This window comes from Musa acuminata, chromosome BXJ3-4, assembly GCF_036884655.1.
Source record: "Musa acuminata AAA Group cultivar baxijiao chromosome BXJ3-4, Cavendish_Baxijiao_AAA, whole genome shotgun sequence".
Classification (NCBI taxonomy): domain Eukaryota; kingdom Viridiplantae; phylum Streptophyta; class Magnoliopsida; order Zingiberales; family Musaceae; genus Musa; species Musa acuminata.
In genome coordinates this window covers 36,045,194-36,067,148 of record NC_088352.1, presented here as the reverse complement: position 1 = coordinate 36,067,148, position 21,955 = coordinate 36,045,194, and the positions used below count along the sequence as shown (strand labels likewise).

The 21,955-nt window shown below is 43.2% G+C and overlaps 3 protein-coding genes across 11 annotated transcripts; all 3 read right to left on the bottom strand.

The window, feature by feature from the left end:
• Nucleotides 1-2,766: 2,766 nt before the first annotated feature.
• LOC103991107 (phytosulfokine receptor 1-like) lies at nucleotides 2,767-6,517 on the bottom strand. The gene has a single exon (XM_009410501.3). It carries the CDS (start codon nucleotides 6,202-6,204, stop codon nucleotides 3,064-3,066), a length of 3,141 nt encoding a protein of 1,046 aa, XP_009408776.2. The 5' UTR covers nucleotides 6,205-6,517; the 3' UTR covers nucleotides 2,767-3,063.
• Nucleotides 6,518-9,887: 3,370 nt separating this feature from the next.
• LOC103990902 (uncharacterized) lies at nucleotides 9,888-16,225 on the bottom strand. 9 transcript variants are annotated; one of them, XM_065147618.1, is made up of 8 exons: nucleotides 15,944-16,179; nucleotides 15,522-15,590; nucleotides 15,170-15,249; nucleotides 14,601-14,691; nucleotides 14,416-14,514; nucleotides 14,181-14,271; nucleotides 13,546-13,720; nucleotides 10,865-11,376 (listed from the first exon to the last, which is right to left on the bottom strand). In XM_065147618.1, the coding sequence occupies exons 5-8, from the start codon at nucleotides 14,497-14,499 to the stop codon at nucleotides 11,307-11,309; spliced, it is 420 nt and encodes a 139-aa protein (XP_065003690.1). In that variant the 5' UTR covers nucleotides 14,500-14,514; nucleotides 14,601-14,691; nucleotides 15,170-15,249; nucleotides 15,522-15,590; nucleotides 15,944-16,179; the 3' UTR covers nucleotides 10,865-11,306. The 9 variants fall into 9 exon arrangements, with proteins under 9 accessions (XP_065003689.1, XP_065003690.1, XP_065003691.1 ...); XM_065147617.1 differs by lacking the exons at nucleotides 10,865-11,376; nucleotides 14,601-14,691 and adding an exon at nucleotides 9,888-10,029 and having other exon boundaries at nucleotides 15,522-15,677; nucleotides 15,944-16,192; XM_065147619.1 differs by lacking the exon at nucleotides 14,601-14,691 and having other exon boundaries at nucleotides 13,546-13,627; nucleotides 15,522-15,677; nucleotides 15,944-16,225.
• A 1,857-nt stretch (nucleotides 16,226-18,082) lies between these two features.
• Nucleotides 18,083-21,406, bottom strand: LOC103990809 (basic transcription factor 3). The gene is made up of 6 exons (XM_009410117.3): nucleotides 21,220-21,406; nucleotides 20,245-20,312; nucleotides 19,485-19,633; nucleotides 19,333-19,389; nucleotides 18,971-19,009; nucleotides 18,083-18,534 (listed from the first exon to the last, which is right to left on the bottom strand). The coding sequence occupies exons 1-6, from the start codon at nucleotides 21,394-21,396 to the stop codon at nucleotides 18,374-18,376; spliced, it is 651 nt and encodes a 216-aa protein (XP_009408392.1). The 5' UTR covers nucleotides 21,397-21,406; the 3' UTR covers nucleotides 18,083-18,373.
• Nucleotides 21,407-21,955: the final 549 nt, after the last annotated feature.

The following is a 21,955-nucleotide window of genomic DNA, read 5'->3' as shown; positions in this document are numbered from 1 at the left end:
GCATCTATGTTAGTGTAAACAACCTTGAGCCATGGCCTCGGGGCCGACGCGGCTCGGCTCGGTTCGGGTCCGGGTGATGTGGGATCTTCACGGGATGGCTTTGGGTCCGCCGAGGTGGTGGAGTGCAGTGTCGTTGTCTCCTCTGAGCATGAACTCGTCTTCGCGTTTGACGGGGATCGCCAGCCTTCTACCTGCATAAAGGTCAGGTTGGTATTCTTGGCTCGACCCCTCCGACGATCAAGTTAGTTGAGGCGAAGGAGGATTTCGGACGAAGAATTCCTTTTTCTTGTCCCCCTTCTCCGTTCGGAATGCGGGGGTATTTATAAGGCAACTTACTGTGTCCTGACGTGACTGTTTGCAGGGGGCAGGCTGGTAGCGTCTGACATTGGTGTTGGCGTGGCGTGAAGAACCGAGCCTGAGCAAGGCATTATTGCTCCTCGGTCGACGCTCCGGTCTGCGTTGACCTGGTGCTGTGAGGCGTCATTTGAGACGACTGACGTCATATGTGTCTTATCGCAGTTATTACCCTCATCATATTCCCCCCCCCCCGGAAAGAAGCTATGCGTCGATTTTTGTCTTGGGAGTCCGATGCATGGCTCCAGCACTGAGAGACTGTCCGAAATGTTGGCGTTTAATCGGTCTGTTATCAGGGGTGCGGATATCGTGGAGGTTCGTAGCAAAAAAAAGGCGGTTGCATGTTTGGTGACATGTCTCGGGAGCAAGAAGCCGAGGAGCATGACGCAGGCGGGCTGGCCGCGCAGGTGTGGTCTCGGGCATCGTGCGGCCGAGTAGCACGACGCAGGCGGGCAAACCGCGCAGGTGTGTCTCGGGAGCAGGAAGTCGAGGAGTATGACGCAGGCGGGCTGGCCGCGCAGGTGTGTCTCGGGAGCAGGAAGCCGAGGAGTACAACGCAAGCGGGCTGGCCGCGCAGGTGTGTCTCGGGCATCGTGCGGCCGAGTAGCACGACGCAGGCGGGCAAACCGCATAGGTGTGTCTCGGGCACCGTGACGGGGGGCCGCTCCACGAGGGACCATAAGAGTTTTGAGGGGCGCAAGCCTATCATAAACACCTGCATCAACAGGGAGGGGTGAGCGTCCGGTAATTCCCGGATTCTTGTCACAAAACGATTCGTATAAAGGGAGAGAGGTTCGTCCTCCCTCTGGTTGAGCCCGAGGAGTAGCACCACGGAAGGCCTCAGCCGTGCATAGGCCACGAAATGGAGCTCAAAGTCTTCGATGAGCTGATCGAATGAAGCGATTGTTCCGGTCTTCAAGCCGCCATACCACGCGTGGACGGGTCCTCTCAGGGTGGTAGGGAACACTCTGCACATCAGGGCATCCGAGGTTCCGTAAAGCGCCATCTGGGTGCGAAAGGCAGCAACATGGTCGGCCGGGTCGGTGGAACCGTCGTAAGCGTCCAGGGTGGGGAGTCAAAAGTTTGGGGGAACCACATGGTCCAGTATCTCAGGCGTGAACGGGGGTCCCTGACGCATGTCCTCCCCAAACTCCCCTCTTGCCCTGCGGACCTCCTTCTGCACATCGTCGAGCCGTTGATTGACGAAGCGCAGCTGGGCTCACAGGGAATTTGTGGAATCCGAAGATAATGCTTCAGGTTCGAGGTGGCCCCTTGGGTCAACCGTTGCCCGGCCCCCAGGTGTGGGTAACAGGACCCGAGGTGAAGCAGGGAGCTCCGTAGACGGTGTGGGAGCCTGAATGGGTGGCTCCTATCGACGCAACGGTTGGACAACCGAGGGGCGTGGTGGACGGGAAACAAGGAGAATAATGGACTGCACCATGTTGGTTAGAATTCGGACTTGATGGGTGAGGTCATGGAAGGCCTCGGATGACATGGGCGATGGGGCAGTAGGGGCGCCGTCAGGAGGCGACAGGCCCGGATCATTGAATATCTGCCAATAGCGTTCTTAGATCATGGCGGGGCCTTCGTCATGGGGTTCTCCACGTGGGGGGAGTTCCCCCAAATCTCCGATCGGTTGTGATCCCCCAACCACGGGCTCGTCAAAGCCTCCCTGGTGATCCCTTGACATTCCGGGCCCTCATTCTAGCGCCAAAATGTTAGTGTAAACAACCTTGAGTCGTGGCCTCGGGGCCGACGTGGCTCGGTTCGGGTCTGGGTGACGTGGGATCTTCACGGGATGGCTTTGGGTCTGCCGAGGTGGTGGAGTGCGGTGTCGTTGTCTCCTCTGAGCATGAACTCGTCTTCGCGTTTGACGGGGACCGCCGGCCTTCTACCTGCATAATGGTCGGGTCGGTGTTCTCGACCCGACCCCTCCGACGATCAAGTTAGTTGAGGCGAAGGGGGATTTCGGATGAAGAATTCCTTTTTCTTGTCCCCCTTCTCCGTTCGGAATGCAGGGGTATTTATAAGGCAGCTTACTGTGTCCTGACGTGCCCGTTTGCAGGGGGCAGGCTGGTAACGTCTGACATTGGTGTTGGCGTGGCGTGAAGAACGGAGCCTGAGCAGGGCATTATTGCTCCTCGGTCGGCGCTCCGGTCTGCGTTGACCTGGTGCTGTGAGACGTCATTTGAAACGATTGACGTCATATGTGTCTTATCGCAGTTATTACCCTCGTCAATCTATAAATAAAATTAGCCTTTTTTAAGCTTGACTTTGGTAACCTGCATGGTTGAAATTATTCTACGGCAAAGGAATGTTTTGGATCATTTTCCTGCATGCAAGCCCTCGATGAATCAATCGTAAAGCAACCACAATGGAGATGATGATGCTATCACTCTTGTGCTAAGATCATAAAAGAGAAGGAATATTTGGCATTTTGCCCCGACATTTAATGATCCTTTATTTCTATAAACAAAAATGGAGAGATGTGCATAGCTCGTCTCTCAAGTTGCAGCAGCTATATCGAGTCTCGATTCGAGCACATATAAGTGTAACTAGGAAGAGAAAAGCTATACGTACCTCCTACCTGATCATTGTATGCAGGGAAAAGCTTCCTTCTTCAGATTAGCACAGCTTTCGAGTCTGAAGCCAATCCTCCTGATCTCAAAAAGAGAGATGAGTGACTTGCCTTCGTTTTGGCAAATGGTGTCAATCTGTGCCGATGTTATCGAGCCATGAAACTAGCTGTTTCGACGGCGGTCTGGACCTAGGAGAGTCGCTCAGGCAAAGACCAGCAATCTGAAGCACCTTCATCAGCTGCAGGCTAAGCATTCTATCGAATACGTGTGGGTCAAAAACCTCGGCCTCCCTCTTCTCCTTCTTCATCTGAAGCACCCACGAGATCAGCTCCCTCTCTCCCTTTGGTTTGCACATATCCACTGGCCTCTTCCCGGTGAGCAGCTCCAGCAGAACAACCCCAAAGCTGTAGACATCGCCCTTGAAAGTAGCGACCGAGGACTGGCCGTACTCGGGAGGAATGTAGCCTAGTGTCCCAACCAAGTCGGTCGTGACATGGGTGTCGGAGGGCAAGATGAGCCTCGCAAGCCCGAAATCAGCCAGATGAGCTTCGAAGTTGTCGTCGAGCAGGATGTTGCTGGACTTGATGTCGCGGTGGAGTATGTGCGGGTCGCATGATTGGTGCAGGTATGCCAATCCCCTTGCTGCTCCTTGAGCTATCCGAAGCCTCTTCTCCCAGTCCAGTATCGATCCCCCGTCGGGTTTCTCATGCAGCCAGAAATCCAAGCTCCCATTTTGCATGTAGGAGTAGATCAGAAGCCTGTCGCTGCCGATCTTGCAGTATCCTTGAAGCAGCACAAGGTTTCTGTGCTGAGCTCGGGAGAGCGTTTCTATCTCGGCCTGGAACTCCCTCTCCATCTGGAAGTAGTCGCCGGAAAGCCGCTTGATCGCCACCTTTCTCTCATCTGGTAGAGTTGCCTTGTACACCAGGCCGAAACCTCCACACCCGATGATATTGGATTGGTCGAAGTGGTTGGTGGATTTCAAGATGTCGCCGATGGTTAGCTCACTGCTGTTCATGTTCCGAAACAGAAGCACCAATCTCGACCCCGCCGCTTCCGGATCCCCGTTCGAATCCGCCGCCACCCTCAAGCTGTCTTCCTGTCGACCATGGCGAGTCCTCGACACGAGAAAGTAAGCGAAAGCGACAAGGAACGACGTGCCGAGTCCAATGCCGGAGGCCAGTCCTATGATCACACCTCTGTTCCTTCGCCTTCGGCTAACACTCCGTGCAGAAACTCCATGTCCTCCCGCATCACATGGATTCAAGTGAAAGCCACAGAGACCGGGATTCCCCTCGAAATCAGAGCTCGAGAAGGTCGAGAACTGCCCTCCGACAGGGATCGGGCCGGACAAATTATTGTAGGCCACCCTGAAACTTGACAGAAAGTTGAGCTTGTTGAGCGAGGAAGGAATGCTTCCGGTGAGATCATTGCGCGACAAATCCAGAGTCTCCAAGCTCGCCATCCCCGACAACTCCTCCGGAATCGTCCCTGATAGCCTGTTCCTACTGAGATCGAAAGCAAGTAGCCTTTTGAGGTTCCCGAACCCGGGCAAGATTGGCCCAAAAAGCCTGTTCTGACACAGGATCAAAGATGGTGGGAAGCTGCTGACTTGATTGTACTGCAATCCCTTCCCGCTAATGTTCTTCCTGACGAAGAAAGGGAAGTCCTCTGTTGGAGGTCCAGGCTGCGAGGCGCTGCCAGAGATCAGGCCCTTCATCTGCGCCAAGCTATCGGGAATCTCTCCACCCAGCGAATTGTTCGACAGGTCCAGATAGAAAAGATGATCAAGATGTCCTATCCATGCAGGAATGATCCCTTCCAAATGATTCCATGACAAGTCCAGCACATTGAGCTTGGTGAAACCAGACAACCATGGTGGTATCGATCCGGAAAGGCCGCAGTTTGCGATAGCAAGAAGCTGGATGTTGGGAAACCCCCGAATCCCATCCATGGGAATCCTCTCGCTGTCCTGGAAGTTCCTGGTGAGTACCAAACCGGTGAGGCTTTGGATTTCCTGCAGGATCGTCAATGCGGAAGATATGTTGGACAAGCTGTTGTTGGAGAGTGAGAGGTAGGATAGCGAAGTGAGCTTCTTGAAGCTGACTGGAATTTCGCCGACGAGATTGTTCCTGGCGAGATTCAAAGTCTTTAGCTCCACACAATCAGAAAGATCAGAAGGAACAGAGCCGGCGAACAGATTCGAGCCGAGATCGAGTGAGCCGAGATGATTCATGGCCGTGCAATTCAGAGTGATCTCACCGATCAGCGAATTGTTCTTCAGGTTGAGCGTTCTAAGTGGCGACAAGTTCGACAGGGAGTAAGGAAGATGACCACTGAAACTGTTTGACTGAAGAGAGAAATACTCGAGCTTTCTCAATCTACTGAAGATGTTGGGGATCCTTCCTGAGAACCAATTGAACGAGAGGTCCAGTAGCTCAAGGTTAGAGAGATTACCTATTCTCGAGCTCAGTGAACCAGAGAGCTGGTTCTCCTGTAAGTGTAACCTCCTCAAAAATGGCAGCTCGAACAAATCTTCCGGCAAAGTCCCAGACACAGCATTGATATCAATGGAGAGCTCTTCAAGGGAAGCACAGTTACCGAAGCCGAGAGGAAATTCACCAGAGAAAAAGTTCATGGAGAACCGAAGGACTTGGATTCCAGCTGAAGAATTGCAGATGGTAGTGTCAATGGTGCCAGAGAACTCATTGAAGCTGATATCGAACACCACCATCTTCGTCAACCCAGCAAGATTCGGATGAGCGCCACCGAAAGCATTGTAAGAGACGTTGAAGAACTCGATCGAGGGAAGGTGCAAGTCCGCCGGAATCGATCCGGAAATCTTGTTCACGCTGAGATCAAGGCGCTTCAATCGGCTGAGGTTAAACAGCCCTGATGGAACAGTGCCATGAAGAACATTAGAAGAGAGGTTAAGCCATGAGAGGTGATCCAACTCTGCCAAGGAATCAGACAGGGATCCCTTCAGGCTCTTGTTCTGGAGATCCAACCCAATCACCCTCCGTCCCGAGTCGAAGGAATCCCCGCAAGAAACGCCGTCCCAGCTGCAGCAATCGGAAGAAGAGGCATCGATGCTCCAACCTATCGCCTCTGATTTCAGACCCCTGTAGAAGCCCCGCAGGGCATTCAGGTCGCCGGAGTTGCAGCTCTGGTTCTGGGAATTGGTGAGCTCAGCTCGGAATAAGATGAAGAAGCACAAAAGCACTAATCTTTGCATCAAAACACAGACAAACTCGTCTCCTCCCCTCCTCATAACAGCTGATGGCTAGAGCCAGAGCTTGTCAAAGCAAGAATCCTGCCATAAAAGCAAGAGTAGTAGACATCCAGCAGAAGAAGAACAGAAAACATCAAGAGATTGGTGAAGGAGACACTGTTATCCTTGAAGCAACGCTTAGGACTTTTAGCCAGGCTCAGACACTTTTACCAATTGACATCCACAAAACTCCACCATCCATCTTACTTCATCTCAATCTGGGAAGCACAGAGCAGACAACAGAAGATAGAGAGAGAAAGAGGGATGGTTGGTTTTGACTCCTCCTCTATCATCTATTCAACCCTTTGGCTGTCCTTCCACCAGCTTTCCATTTTTCCACCATATTTAATACTTCCGATCGAAATGTTCAACCCTTCCACTTGGTCCAAAATTGGCGCGAGTGGGCAACCATAAAGGTAAAGAACGTTAAGCCGTGGAGACGGGCACTTGGCGGTGACCGCCGAGCGGCGAGATGGTTGCCATAAAAGGTCAACGGTCAAAGGGTCGGTGGCCCGACACGTGCGGCGCGGCCTTTTTTCTTTTTTCTTTGGCGGCTCGCCTAATTCCCGACTTGCAACGACGGCGGTGACCGACCGCACAGCTCAACGCCCACTGTTTCGATTCGCCTTTATCCATCCACCCCTTTTAGTTATCATGTTCCTACGCGAAGCTGACAACGGAGTGGGACGGAGTACGGGTTCTCTGCGCTGGGAGAGTTGACTATTAGGATGGTCCGGAGGAACATGTTATGACCCCGTCGATGCGTACTGGTTCGTTTGGTGGTTTTGACTTTGCTTTTCCTACAGTGGGTGTCGGTCATATTGCTAATTTGATGATAACCTAAGTTCTAATCATTAAATTCATCTTAAGATTAAATTCGTCTACCTCACTTTTTAAAGACACACGTGCTCTATTAGTTTTCTATGTAATAGTCTTATATAAACTGTAAAGTTTGACTTCAGTTATATACCAAACATCAAATCTACCCACCAAAAAACAACAACTGAATTCGGTACAAAACCGGTCTTGTATTGTTCGTATGGATGTAAATTTACGCAATCAATGTGATGACGACGACATGATGGACCAGTGTTTGTAAGTGGACCCATTATTTGGATTTTATTTTTGGGGAAAAACATCACAATTATCTTTGTTGGGAGAGTACTTAAGAAGGTTAAGGATTAGATTAAGAAGAGATTAGAGATAAAGGTGTGTGTGCTCAATAGGTTACGAGGCATCTTAGTTAGTTTCCTTTTCGTTTCTTTTGTTTGTTAGCAAAGGGATAAAAGGAGGATTATTCTTTTAATTCATCACTCAAATGGATCGATCAACATCGAATTAATTTAATTCTCTTGCGTGAACACATCTCTTTGATGTCGCAATCTATTGCTTGAAATGTACACTACGTAAATTAGCAACATGTATATATGCATGCAGAGGAAGTAGGAAGTGTGTACATTTCTTCGTCTATGGCGATAGGTGGGTAGGTTAACGTTGAAGGAAACCTATGTCTTTGATCTAATCCTCTTCCTAATCATTCACATTGCCTCAACTAATCCATCGTATTATATTAGGATCAGTAAACTCGACAAGTGTGCCGGTTTGATGATACTACCAATAAATTAATATGGGTCACTAGAAATTTTATGTTCTATATGAGGTGGTAAGTGTGTATCCTCCAAATAAATATTTTTTTTATAAGACAATATATATATATATATATATATATGTGTGTAAAATCTCTCTCCTTAAAATTATGTGTAATAATTGAATCATGGTAATATTATAAATTAGATGAACTATTGGTCATATTATAATTTAGATTACCTTTTTTATGCATAGGCTGATGTAATTTGGATTGACATTGTGAGTAGGCATTTTATTTTAAGTTGAATTCTTGGTTTCAAGATGAATTTTTTATTTCATTTATAAATTAGTCTGGATTTAATTAGTGTCAATAAATTTAATTAATATATTTTTTTATGTATTTTATACAAGTAATTTTTCACAGTAATGTATGAGTATTAAGTTGAAGTGTAATCCACATAATCATTCCATAAATTTTGTTGCTTAGTTGAGAAAGGTTGAATGTAACTGTTGCACTTCATTATTCCATCCAAAGAAGCTGAGGGATCAGCAGATGATACAAAACTCCCACCTCATTTTGACCATCTCTCTAATTCTCTCTCTAATCGTCTTTTCTGAATGGAAAGAAGTCATGATCCTGAAAGGGGAAGGCCAATGAAATGGACTCGCATTGCTTTGAAGCAAAGCAAGATATTCCCCCAAATCAAACCAAATCTCTTTCTTCTGCCATGACTTTTAGGATGTTTCTGGCTCTAGTCAAAGGGAGGAGGAACCTGCAGTGCAGTCATCGGCAAAAGCTTTGCTTGCAAGTTGACAGTGGTCACTGTTCTCGGACAGGAACCGATATCAAACACATGGGGAGAAAAAGGATGGAAGAGAAGGACAGCCTCTTTGCATAGCCATTGATAGAATCATGTGGGGAGGGTTCTGTGTTCGTCACTGCTTTCAGTGTTATCTGATGCATGGCAAAGGCCTTCTTTCCACTCTGTAATCGGTGATGAACTTGAGGCAAACACTGCATGGAGCACCAACAAGTAGTCTGATTGATCATTAATGGTGACCAGAGGGCAGAATGGCATGTGGTGGTGGTGGTGGTGGAGGATGGACTGCGTGCTGCTGAGACCTGCGATCACTACCACATTGAAAAGGTTTGAGGATATGATTAACAAAACTAGTTGGGTTCCCATAGGATCAATTGCCAAAGAACATTTTGGTGGCACTTGATGAGTGTCAACTGATGGAGATAGTTTATATTATCATGCTCTGGTGAGGTACACCTGGAGAGAAGTTGCCTCAAGGAGGGTAATTTAAAAGGCTTTGAAGCTTCATCTCGTGGATGCTTTGATTTGCTTTCCTATGGGCAGACCTGAAAAGCTCAGTTTCTCCAATGGTGAAGCGCAGGTCTTATCCTGCTAGTGGATTCCATGCTTTGTCTGAGTGGAAGCTGTCATGTCTTGTTGGGATAGATTAGTATGGCCATGGAAGTCTATTGGCTGAGGCAAGGCAATGGCTGATCAGGGAAATCATTGTTTGTATATGTCCATGGAAGTTCATTGGCTGAGCCAAGGCAATGGCTGGTCAGGGAAATCATTGCTCGTAGTGTTTGGATGGCCAATGGATTTGAGTGCTGTGAACTGTGCCATGCAGTGGGAAGGTCATGGAGTAGCACTCAGATGTGTATGTCTGCCATTTCCTGAGATTAGCTGTGATGTTGAGTCAGATGTGTAGGTCATGGAGTAGCACTCAGATCAGTTGATAGCAAATTCCAGCACTTTGTTGACTCCTCAATGAGTGTCAGATGTCCAACGGACCTCCTGCTGAGCTCATGCTGTGAGATAAAAGTTCATGATTTGTCAGAGAAAGAGAGAGAGAGAAAGTACAGGTAGATGTTCTGAAAGTAGGATTCAGGTGACTCAGAAATAGAAGAAAAGCTTCTTCCCAGAGAAACAAACCCTCAGAAAAGGAAGGAAAGCTCATGCATCAGCATCACTACTTCCTTCTTAAACTCACAATGGATCTCTATCACAAAACATTTATCATTCAGACTTCAAGACTTCAGTAAAACATAACACTGTCATATCCGGTAGAGAACAATAACAAATATCCAGTAGCATTTGCAACTCAAGCAAAAGAAACAAATATATCTTGCCCACTGTTACTATCTGGATTGTTGATCACAATGTTCATGTTGATGAGAACAACAACAGCACAAAGTAATCAGAAGGGCCAGAATGTTCTCTGTGAATACAGGTGTATATTAATACAAATATACAGTTAGCTGCAAGTACTACAAAGGCATTAAACAGACTAGATCTTGGCACATACTATGAATGTGGAACGCATTTTTGGAAAAGTAAGGATGAAAATCTATCCTTGACAAATTTTAGGAAAACAATACCATGATAATTTCCATTGTGTTGCTTGGATCATACACATCATATGTCTATAGGTCTAATGTGCATCTTCGGCCCATCACTAAAACCTACGAAAGAAATCCTGCTCTCACATTTGTCACGAGAAACTTCTAAACAGGATGTTTGATGTAATGCTTATATATATCCGTGTCTTTTTGTATGTTCATGCTCTGCACAACATGTAGAGGGACGATCGAATGCTTAATAGTCTCATTTTAGTTAGGTTGATGGTCGCTTTAAGCTTGTAAATAAAGATTGTATCATGTGGATACGTGTAAGAGATTTTCGATTTATAGTGGATCATTTTACCCTTTGTTGTGCAACTGTTCAGAGCTTGTAATGTCTGCTTATAATTTACATTGTTTATGAATTATTTTCGAAAATGTTTGCTTGTGGATCCTGAATGAGATGTTTTCTCTAACTCGTTCTCTCTTTTGTGGGTCCTAAGGGACATGAGAGGCTTCGGGGAGACTGACCTTTGCGAACGGATACGCAAGGGTGCCGCACGACTTAGACAAAACCAGCTAAGTCCATGACACACTGTCAGAACTTCTAATTTTAAACATCACAAACATGGAATTTTTATAGACATAAACCATTCTCAAGATAATCCTGCATGTCAAAGGATGTCATATAGTAGCTTATGATCATAAATCATCTAAATCAGTACCATTCCCAATCCAATAGATAACCTGGAAATATTCGAACAGCAAAGCCTATCTACATTGGACTGCCAATTATATATGGCAAGCAAAAAAACCAGCTAGATTAACTCACAGATATGTTCCATGTTATCAATCATTTCAAGCACACTGCCTTGAGGAAAAGAAAGATGTCCAACGGATCAAAGCCTTAAAGCAAGATAATACTCTCACTGACTTGCCAACATTTCACAGCAGTGAATTGGCACAGCATCTAGACCAAATTCGCTATGCAGGTACTCATTATCACTAATTGCTCATATGCACAGAAATGGTATCTTTCATGTGAAAGATATTCTGCCTCCTGGTCCAGATATTCATTCAACACCTAATATAAAGTCTGGCCTTCGATGTGTCAACTGTGATCATCTGGACAGAACACCAATGGGTAAGCTAGCTGTCAACTAAAGCTTTGTCGCCAATATATTGCAAGCGTGAAATATATAAGAATCATTGTCCCCATGCTAGACCTGTGAACGACAGGCAAACATTAGCAATCTTTCACCATCTCTCAGAAAAATGTATGGCTTAGGAGTCAACAATTGATACACCAGTTCATACATTACATAATCTAATGTTTTAAAGTGTCAGCCTTTAGAGATGCTCTTTAGCGTTATCAATTGATACACTTTCACCATCTCTCAGAAAAATGTATGGCTTAGGAGTCAACAATTGATACACCAGTTCATATATTACACAATCTAATGTTTTAAAGTGTCAGCCTCTAGAGGTACCCTTTAGTGTTATCAATTGATACACTAAAGATACAATCTGATGTTTTAGAATGTATGAATTAGGAGTCAACAATTGATACAGCATATAATACACAATCTAATGTTTTAAACTTTGATCCATATGAAAACTAATTCGGGGTTGTCAGCAGCTTTATCATGGAAATGTATAAAAAACCAGTTTTCTATACAGATGGTTCTGTTATCTTGAAAAGCAGCCAAACAAGTATCACAAAACTGTGTTTAGTGTTCTGTGCACCTATTTTGATGAAGCCTAATCACCATACAAGTCCATGAATAATGGCAGGTGTTAACTTGGACCACATTAGTTGAAGACAGCTTTAGCAACATGGACCAAGGGATGACTTAGATGAGTGTTCTCAAGGGACACTGAGGGAACAACTAATCCCTTACAAAAGTAAATTAATATAAGTTGTCTATGTGAAGAAAAAGAAGCCACATTTTATTCATAAGGCAAACATCTGGAACTAGATTATTATTACCAAAATTGTACAATGATAAAGGTGTAATTATATCTAAAACAATACCAAACTATTGAACTGAGAGATACATTCAGTAAGACACGAAGGATTGTATGTGTTCATCCAGTATATTGAGAGCCTAGAAGCCTCGTGGAACCTTGTTTTTGTCTGATCAAAGTCAATCATGAGGTTTGGAATCAAGACGACTTCCCCATTGGGCACTATCTATGTTCAAAATCCTAGAAATAAAGATTATATATTTTGAAACTTTATATAATATACATCAACTAGGCAAAATAATTAAGCAAAATCTGAACAACAAGAAACATATATTGAATTGATTACTAATACAAAAAATAAAACATGATGGACCTTACAAACACCTATCAAGATTTAGATCAAGATCAATTGTTTGGATCATTAAGTTGACATGGCCTAAATCACTTTTTGATCCAAAATTCTCTCTTACATCATTCATTTGTGTTCGTTTGATTATTGCAAAAATGTCCCCCAAAACCTTCTCATCAAATAAATTTTGCTTTCTAAAATTTTTCGACATCAAAGTTCATGCAAAGAGCACTGATCCTGATTTTTGGAGTCCTGGCAACAGAAGACAATGCACTATTCTAGCATCAATTGCCTTGGGCAAAGAAAATATGTATCCATGTTCATCTTCAGATGAAACACATTCTGTCCATATGTGCAGCATGAATAATCTTAGTAAAGAAGAAACCCCTGTTAGGTTGGTTTGCAATTGTCTGAGTGACAGCCAGCCTATCTGCTTTCATGAATCAGAAAATTAGCAGTGTTATGGCCCAAAAGTCAGGACCACTGTGTGTGAGTCGGATGAAATTTCATACTTATTATTCCTCGTCTCATTTAATAAAGTTGCAGCAATAAGGACCATCATAAGTGAGGTGCTTCTTGTACTGAAGGCTGCCAGGTACAAGGCCTGTCCTATATGTTTATTGCCCTATTATACAAACATCTCAGTTACCCTTAAATTAGCCAAAATCATTTTCATTTGTGACATTTCTGCATTATCAGATGCTGGAGTGGTGCAAGGCATATGAATGATGGATGGAGCTGTATCTATGACAATAATTTAACAAGAGAGGCTTAAATTTTGGCCGTTGAAATTAACTCTATATATCTCTTTCCAGTTTCCAGAAGTGATCTATTTTGTGAAGGATGGAAAATGGAACAAAATTTGTGAATTACACTGGGATTTAGCTGCAGTTTGTTCAGTTACAGTGGTTCATCTAGATATAACCACGTGGCTAGAAAAGTCAAACTACTTATACAAGACATATAAACTCCATAGAGTTAGCAAGTTTTGTTTGCTGCATTGTACAAAGTTTGAAATCACTCATCATGTCGAGAGAGCATGGATTGAATAGTCGAGATAAAGGCCGATGATACTTACAAAGATGCCAAAAGGAGAAGGATTCTCCTGGGGTTGATGGCTGTCAAATGATTGAACTTCCTAAGCCTTCCATCTCCAGCATCTGAAATAGAAGCATTCGCTGAAGTAGGTACAATTATAAGAGTTTTATTTGGCACTGAGGACTGCTTAAACTGCTCCAGATGATAGCACACCACTGCAGTGGAGGAAACAGAGAGTTTCACTTTTTAAGATCTAGTTATTGCGGCATGAAGTTGATCATTACTTTTAGAATGAGCCACACCAGCAAATTTGAGATCAAAAGGTACAGAAAACACCACAGAATCATTTTTAGCAGATAAGGACAACAAACTTATACATTACATATGTTATGAATGTTACCAGGAATCATGCGATTTGATGCTTCTTGCAGAAAAGCCAGCAAGGTTTCTTTTGAGAAATATTGGAAAGGATAAAATCTAACATCACATGCAGTGGAATGTTTTCAAGTACTAACTTGCTGCAACTTCTCGTCTTTTGCATCTTTTTATGAAATATAATATGCAGAGACAAAGCTAAAGCATGAACCAACTCACTTTTCATGCTAATTGCATGTGCCCGGTCTCCTGATCTAAATGTTCTAAATGGTGGGTTTCAGCGGTCCACACACTCCATACCTTTAGTAACCTTTTTGGTTGTCTCATCTGCATCTTGCTCCTCACCATTCCGCCTCTCCATACGGGATGATCCTTTACGAGATAAAGCTTTCTGTTATAGAGAAAAAAAAAAACAAAAACCATATGAAATTCCTTAAACGAACAACAATTGAGTACCGATGTGTAGAAATGGGATGTTATGAGGCAGTTCCAAAACCAATCCATGATAATTGCATTAGGCCTTACGACTACTTACAGTCATCTTTGGGCTTCCAGAGCACTTGTCAGATGACTGTGTGAGGCTCTCAATATCTAATACTATGTTTCCTGCTCTATCCATGGAGGTAACTTCACCCTGCGACAAATTACATTGAAAAGCAATTGTAAGAAAGTACTAAAAGATACTGCAACGTGAGAAGATGAAACATTATGCATACTCACATTATCCTGTGTCCCTGGATAAATGGGCCATATATGAAAAGAATATATACATTTTGTGCAGAAAATCCAAACAATTGTTAAGAATGAACACCTACAATGAACAGGTAGTCGATTTATGATGCCATATTGGAAAGTTGATGCTTCATAAATTCTATGATACTACAAGAGGAACAGAATGTAAACTTTATGTACACTTATGTTGACATTGGTTTGCAGTATAGACTATTCCTCTCCTAAATTGCACAGGTCATTACAAAATTATCGCAGTTCTTTGAGAGTGACATCTCAACATTTTCCAAGAAGGGTTCCTCTCATAATTATGTTATACTTTAGCCATACAATGCACCTAGAGACTGCTCTATGACACAGAACTTGTGACAGCTTGCTTGCTAATCCTCTAGTTATCGGCACAAGTCACAAAATTTTATATGCATTCCCGTTAGATCTTCACCAAGAACTATTAATTTCCAGATGAGATTATCACTAGAACCAGGCAAACAAAGTGCCTCATTTCCTTTTCAGAATGAAAAATGGTTGAAACATAAGGATCAAAAGATGAAAATTTCAACCTGCATTACTATCCCCTCCATTTCAGATGCTATCGATTACCCCCCACAGGAACAGCCAACACCAACTCACACTGCAGAGCCTGCTTCATCAAAAGGTTCACAGCAATCATCCAAAACTTGAAGATAAATTATCAGAAAGGAATCGTTACATTAAATTCTAATGCGCTGCAACGAACAGAACTATTGCCTAACAATTAATCTACTTTTATGAATCATTGGAACGACACTCCGAAAATGCACTACTGATCAGTTGGATAAAAACTCGAATGCATCAGAACTAAAATTTAAAGCATTCGATGCATCTAAATGTCTAGAAAATTCTGGGTAAAGACACTTAAAAGAGAAAGGATACCTGGGATGAAGATATTATTACTAATGCAAGCTATTGTGTTTATTCATGCGAGCACTGCAAATCTCCGGCCTGCAAAACCCCAAATTTGGCTTCACAACCCTGAAGAATCAACCCTTTTACTGCAAGACAATTACTCGAAGCTCTCTTTCTTTGATCCTTTAAAGAAGAAATTTATATTCAAGTAAAAGAATTAAACAGACAAGACGATCAAAAGACTTCCTTTTCTCTAACAACTCTCCTCTAACAAAAAGATCAACGTAGTTATTTAGTGGAACCTTATAATGCCCTTCCAATGGAAGCACAGATTCTAAAGAAACAAGGAACAAGAAATCGGAAGATGATACAAGAGATCAAAAACCTTTTTTTTTTCCTCCCCTGACAGCAACATTATACACAAGAATCACACAAGGAAAGGTTCGAACCGAGAGGCAAGGCAGAAGATGAGAAGTAGCCGTTGGAAAGAGACGGCTCTCTCCCCTTTAATTTGGGTGTGACCGAGTAACAAATGCGAGATGACTTCTCTCTTGTTGGCATCAAAAGCCTCCGTTCCTCCTCAGGAAAAGAGTCAGATGTGTCAGGCGTGATCAGATGAACAGAGCAACAGCTATATGTCAGTGCGCTCTCTCTCTCTCTCTCTCTCTCTCCTTTTTTTTGTGCACTCATCATATATAATAAGAATGATGAAGAGTAGAGGGGCACCGCACTGCTTGTCTCCAACAGGAGTCATACTCAAATGCTGGTGGTGCCATGAAAGTGGAGGGGAAGATTTACTGAAGTTAAAAAGATGATAAAGACTAAACAAATCACACGAAGAAGTAATGCATGAAAAGAACAGGGAAGGCAAAGGACAATAATAAAAAGAAAGAGTATTCACCTTCACCAACCAACAACAGCAAATTGTTCATTAGTATAAGTAATATATTCACTTTGACACCTCTAATTTCTGTCATGATCTGGTAAATAGAAATATGAAGATCTGAATTGGTTGTTTGTAAGATCAGAAACCTTAGAATTTGAAAGCTTATTAGGGAAAGGAATGGTGATTAAGAGGACAAAATTGAATTGACTTCAAAAGAAACAGTAAACTGAACTGATTTGAAATGAGTTGTTTATTTATTCAATCAAGAGTATTATTGCTTGGATTGTTTTCAAATCTTGTCTTTTTATGTACACTGACTGAATAATTAGAAACCTCATCATTTTTGGTACTTCATAATAAGAACACATGTGATAGTACGCAATTTTATTCCCAATGCTACTGAATTGTCATAACTTTTCCAAATTGCTTTTGACTCGTTAGGGTCAAATTCTAATCCACCATGGTAACTTCTAATAAAAGAATTACGCTGCATAAAAAGAGAAATTTTTTTGTACAGCTGATGCTCTGGTGCTACAAAATCATGCTCCCGTGACTAATTACTTATAAGGCCTCACAAGATTAGACTAATTGATGACTCTCTAGCCGTTTGGCTAAATTACTACTACAGAATGAAGGCATTAAGTCCGCTTTACCGATAGATCCTCCGACGACGAAAGGCGAATTGGATGGCGGAAGTGGAAGACGACGACAACAATAGCAGATAAAATAATTACTTTTAGATGACGACCGACACCCGACACGTCATCCGACAAAAGCTACCGTAGCGGCGTCACCTATATCACGGTCGTCTTGATTCCGTCACTCTCCGGTGACGTTTAAGACGACTCGGGACGTTATAGTTCTACAGCGGAAAAGGGGGGTGGGAAAAGTTCAAAGGTGGAGTAGGTTCCCGAGGAAGGTGACGGGACCGCTGAGTGTTCACGTGTCCACCGTATGATGGGGCCCCGTGTCGCCGGCCAAAAGAGAAGCGACCGGACGGTCCAGCTTCGGCGGGACCCGCTGCGTCAGATCTGCGCCAAGAGTTGTGGGGCCCATCGGACCAGGGAGTGGCCATAGGAGCAAAGGGTTGGTTGGAGCCGTCTGATCTCCATCCGACGGGGTGTCGTGCTCGCAGGGGCGATTCCGCGGCGACATGTGGGGAGTACGGTGGTGTGATCTTCCGGCATGCCGTGTCAGTGATGAGCTGATGAAAGATGCGAGCAGCGGTCGGTTCGACGTACTCCGTAGAGGGGATGCCAATTCTGTGGGCGAGACTTCCCTCGACGGACAAGACCTGATGGCGTGGAGGAGAGGGCTCGTTGGAGCCATCCGATCTCCATCTGATGAGTAGTAGTGGAAGATATGGATCGTGATCAGTCGAGGGACCCTGGTTCTGGTAAACGAAACGAAAGGGATAAGAGATGGGGACTCAAAAGGGCGAGAGAGAAGGACGACCCTGACGCTTGTGGGCTTGCTTTGGCTTGGCCTCCCTTCCGTCGACTCCACGAGGAGAGTTGCTCATGGAAACCTCGGGCATTTAAGCATTCTAGAAGATGAGATTCTAGTACAGAACTATCAGCGGTCAATGAGTAGTGATATGTTCTGTTTTTGAACATGCATTTCGCCATCACCATGAGAAGTGAAAAAGCTTTGATGATCTCACTAATCCCCACAGAATGATCAATCAAATATCATCCAGCAATCAAGGAAAGCCAAAATATAGACCATTACATTGATACAAGTTGATGAAGACCTGTCCCAACATTACTGTGTTTTCTAAGCAAACTGCAAATCTTCATACAACTCGTTACCTCGGCTGAGAACATCGCAAGCATGCAAAAGGAACAAAGATTACGACCTCTGACAAGAGTCTTCCTAGTTAGAATAGGCTGGAGGAGTTGACTTATGGTACTATCACCAAATCACAACTGATAAGTAACGATGATCAAGAAAACTGAGAGAAAAAGACTAGAGTTGCCCTCGAGTATTGCGATTATGAAGCTTGTTTTTCCTCTGCAGCCTCTTCAAATGTCTCTCCAGGCACCAGCTCTGGGACATCATCATCATCTTCTTCACCCGTAGCAGCAGAAGCAGCTGGTGCTTGTTTCTGGAACTGTTCTGCAAGCTTCCTCAAGTTCTCTAAATTATCGGGGCCTAAGCAAAGTAATGATTGAGTAAATAGTGGCTCACAAATATAAATTTGCTAGAAATTCATTCTGTTCAAAAGCTACTCTTCTTAGATATACAACAATGAAGTGGGCATCTTGCTGTAGCAAGTGACCCAATGAGACATCTTGCATCTAAAATGCTAAGAAGGTCATACGTAACAGCTACAAATAAATATCCTCAAATAGAAATATGGCAGGAAAGAGCAAGAAACAGTATTTGTTTCGATATGATCTATTTAGAATGCTGATGCTAGTCATTTACATGAGGCATCTCAAAAATTTACAAGTACAATCCAAAGAAGTTTGTAACCAGTAACACATTATGCTGAAGAAAACATCTTTCGTGTGCAACTACTGGTATTTCTACTAGAAAGCACTTATCACATTTTCATAAATACATCATATCATCAAATAGCACATACCTAGTTGGTTGATGATTGCAGGTAGCAAATCTTGAAGTTCTGTCACCAAGAAAACCACAAAGATAAGTTGCATTCATGCAGAAACTTTCAGATACAGAAAATAATGGAGAAGATATACACATATTACAAATTTGAATGAAAAGGTATGTTTTAAACCGTGAATATTTGTGCATCTCTGTAACCTACATGGTTGCCTTGTTTAAGCACCAATGTGAATTACTAGCTACTCTGAACAAGATCACTGCAAACAGAGAACCGAAGTACTACCAAATCTTTCTTTTTGACATTTTATCCTCAATTTAGAAGATGTATTATCCTATCCTAGTACAATAATGAGATACAAGTAGGACAAACAACTGTACTTTTAGTCTGGGGAGAACCGCTGACCACCCATGTATTGGCTGCAATTGAAGCTTGCACTGAATAAGAAACAAAATAAGTTGGATATCAGATGAGATCTTTACCACATGATATACAAGAGACATTTTCTCAAGCAATGTGAATTTTTATTTACCTTTTGGATTAGGAAACTGGATGACAATGTCATCTTTAAAAATATTGACTTCTTCTATAGCAGGGATAGTGTTCACCCCAATTCTTTTCAGAGTGCTTTGAAGCCTTTTGTCATCTGTAGTTGGGGTCTTGTGAACTGCCTTCTTCTTCCTAGTTTATATTTACGAAGTAAACATGATTGATAACATACCCAGAAATTAGCGTTCGAGGTAGCCAATGATCAGGAAATGGCCCTACAACAGAAATGCTTCTTACAACTAGATGGCCAAGCACTCACAAAAAAAGATGCATAATCACCCATCATGAAGTTTATCATTGGAGCAGATGTTTGACCAAGTCTATGGGAGCACTGGTTGCTTTAAAATTACAAAGAAAATGCTTCCATTACATGAAAATTTAGAAGACTAGGAAGTTTAGAAAATCCCTATTTAGCACTTCATATGTTGCCCTTCAACGCTGACTATTTAGGTACTAAAGCAGTTGCATCAGTGCAATTCGTATGATTGTGATCATACTATCATAGTGCCCAAGTAGGGTGACCAGAGCTGATATACAAACATGTAAGCTAGAATTTAGAAACAGATCACTTAGGTGAAATAAAGTTAGGTGGTGGTTATTCAAGAAAGATCACTTAGGTGAAGTAAAGTTCATAATCTAACCAACAACCGAAGGAAATCAAGGATAGCAGAACTACCACATAAGTTTTTGGAATATCATAGGCTTAGTAAAACAAACTGAACATAACAAGCCTATCAAAGAACCTGCGCATACTGCCTTTTCCACCAGTGCGGACTGCACCTGCCATCTTCATGAGTTTTTCTCGGTTCATCTGCATGATGGACAGTATGTCAAAAAATTCACTATAAAATGTCAAAGAAGAAAGCAATATAAAATGCCACTTAACTTTTTAAAACAATCAAAAGGAACTAATGACACAACAGGGTCGGTTTAGAGCAGTAGGATCACTAGGAGTATAGGCCTAAAATCGATATCATTACTGTAGATACCTTTATAGCATTTGTCCATATAAGGAGATCTACAAATATAGAATATCAATCAACAACAACCAGACAATCAAGTGCAAAAAATGTAAATAAACCTGCTAACTGATTTGTGATGAAATGATGTAGGTATTTATTTTTTACACGATTCTAAAACAAGCTTACAGTGATCAACAATAAGAATTCATGAATTTTGACTACTCTACACCAAGGTGCACGCATCTTAACATCCAAGGCAGGCATGCATGCACGAATAAGTTTTCCTCAATCCTTAATGACCTGAATTCACGCATCAGGAAGTTGGATAAGTCTAAGCTCAATAAAGATTTGGGGCTTTAAACTCAATGGTTAGAGTCTCAGAGATCATCCTACAACCACACCAAAGAAGAATTCCTCTTCTTCATCTCCTCCGCAAGCTTACAACACTAAACAGCGATTACTTCAGACTGACGGCCAATCTACGAATAAATTGCTGTAAACTCTTGAGATAAAAAAATGAAGGCTACCGTATAACCCTCTCAAAGGAGAAAAAGTTGATGCAAGATCAAATATTTGATGCATTACCATCGCGTCATGCAACATACTTTATGTCATAGCACCAATTGGCGAGTAATAAAGCCCCAATTTAGATCGATTGAACAAAAAAAGGATAAAGGGCATATAAAGATCTTGCTACAAGATTGATGTAGACGCATTCACCTGACGCCCAGAGAGAGAGAGAAAGGGAGGACTTACGATGGGGAAGACGAAGAGGGCGAAACTACGAGACGGTGCGATGAGAAGCGGCTGCGGAAGGGCAGGGAGGAAGAAAGAGGAATTGAGAATGAGGGTTCGATTTGAGTGTAATGGTTTCGGACGGATAAGGATATAGCGCGTAGGGTTGGATGGAAGAGAGCTCGAGTCAAGAGGCATAAATTTTACGTCCGCATCCGTACCACTTACTGATAAACCCCATTTCGTTACCTGTCTTTTATTTGGAGGAATTAGTGGGCCAATTCGCGACCCATTTGTGAGTCCACACTGAAGCCCAGGTCTAATCCAGGGTATAAAAGATGGGTATCATGGCACCTCTTCCGTCCAAAAAAATCCGACTTTGAATAAAGTGATACCTTCCGATCAAGCTAAACGCGTGACTTTCCTACCTTTCTTCTGATTGGAAACCACACCGCCCCAGACATTTACCATGAGTGGAGCCACGATCACGTCCAATCGAGAGACGGGTAATGATTCGAGTAAATTTACAGAGGAAGGAACAGAAATTCTTGGGTCGGACTTTGATGAAGCCGACCCGGTTCCGGACAAAGTCGCTGCTGGACCAGACTAAAATCACATGGGTTCGAGCCAAATGCTAATTCGTTCGAATCTTGAGTCCTCATTGCGTGGACCCAAAATGACATGCTCCCAACGTAATCGCATTCAAATCTTCTATGTTTTTGTATGCATACATAAACTCCAAATAAATAAATAAAAA

Bases quoted from the DNA above. Each gene is read 5' to 3' on its own strand.
- LOC103990902 (XM_018830415.2), bottom strand. From the start codon at position 15,190: ATGGAGGGGATAGTAATGCAG. The intron at 14,272-14,415 runs GTAAGTAGTCGT...TCTCTATAACAG, and splicing joins CTGGAAGCCCAAAGATGACT to AAAGCTTTATCTCGTAAAGG. The intron at 11,377-13,545 runs GTAAGTATCATC...TGTCGTTCACAG, and splicing joins CTTCTCCTTTTGGCATCTTT to GTCTAGCATGGGGACAATGA.
- LOC103991107 (XM_009410501.3), bottom strand. From the start codon at position 6,204: ATGAGGAGGGGAGGAGACGAGTTTGTCTGTGTTTTGATGCAAAGATTA.
- LOC103990809 (XM_009410117.3), bottom strand. From the start codon at position 21,396: ATGCCTCTTGACTCGAGCTCTCTTCCATCCAACCCTACGCGCTATATC. The intron at 19,390-19,484 runs GTAAATAAAAAT...TTTCTTATTCAG, and splicing joins CCAGTTTCCTAATCCAAAAG to TGCAAGCTTCAATTGCAGCC. The intron at 18,535-18,970 runs GTATGTGCTATT...TACTTTGCTTAG, and splicing joins TGCAATCATCAACCAACTAG to GCCCCGATAATTTAGAGAAC.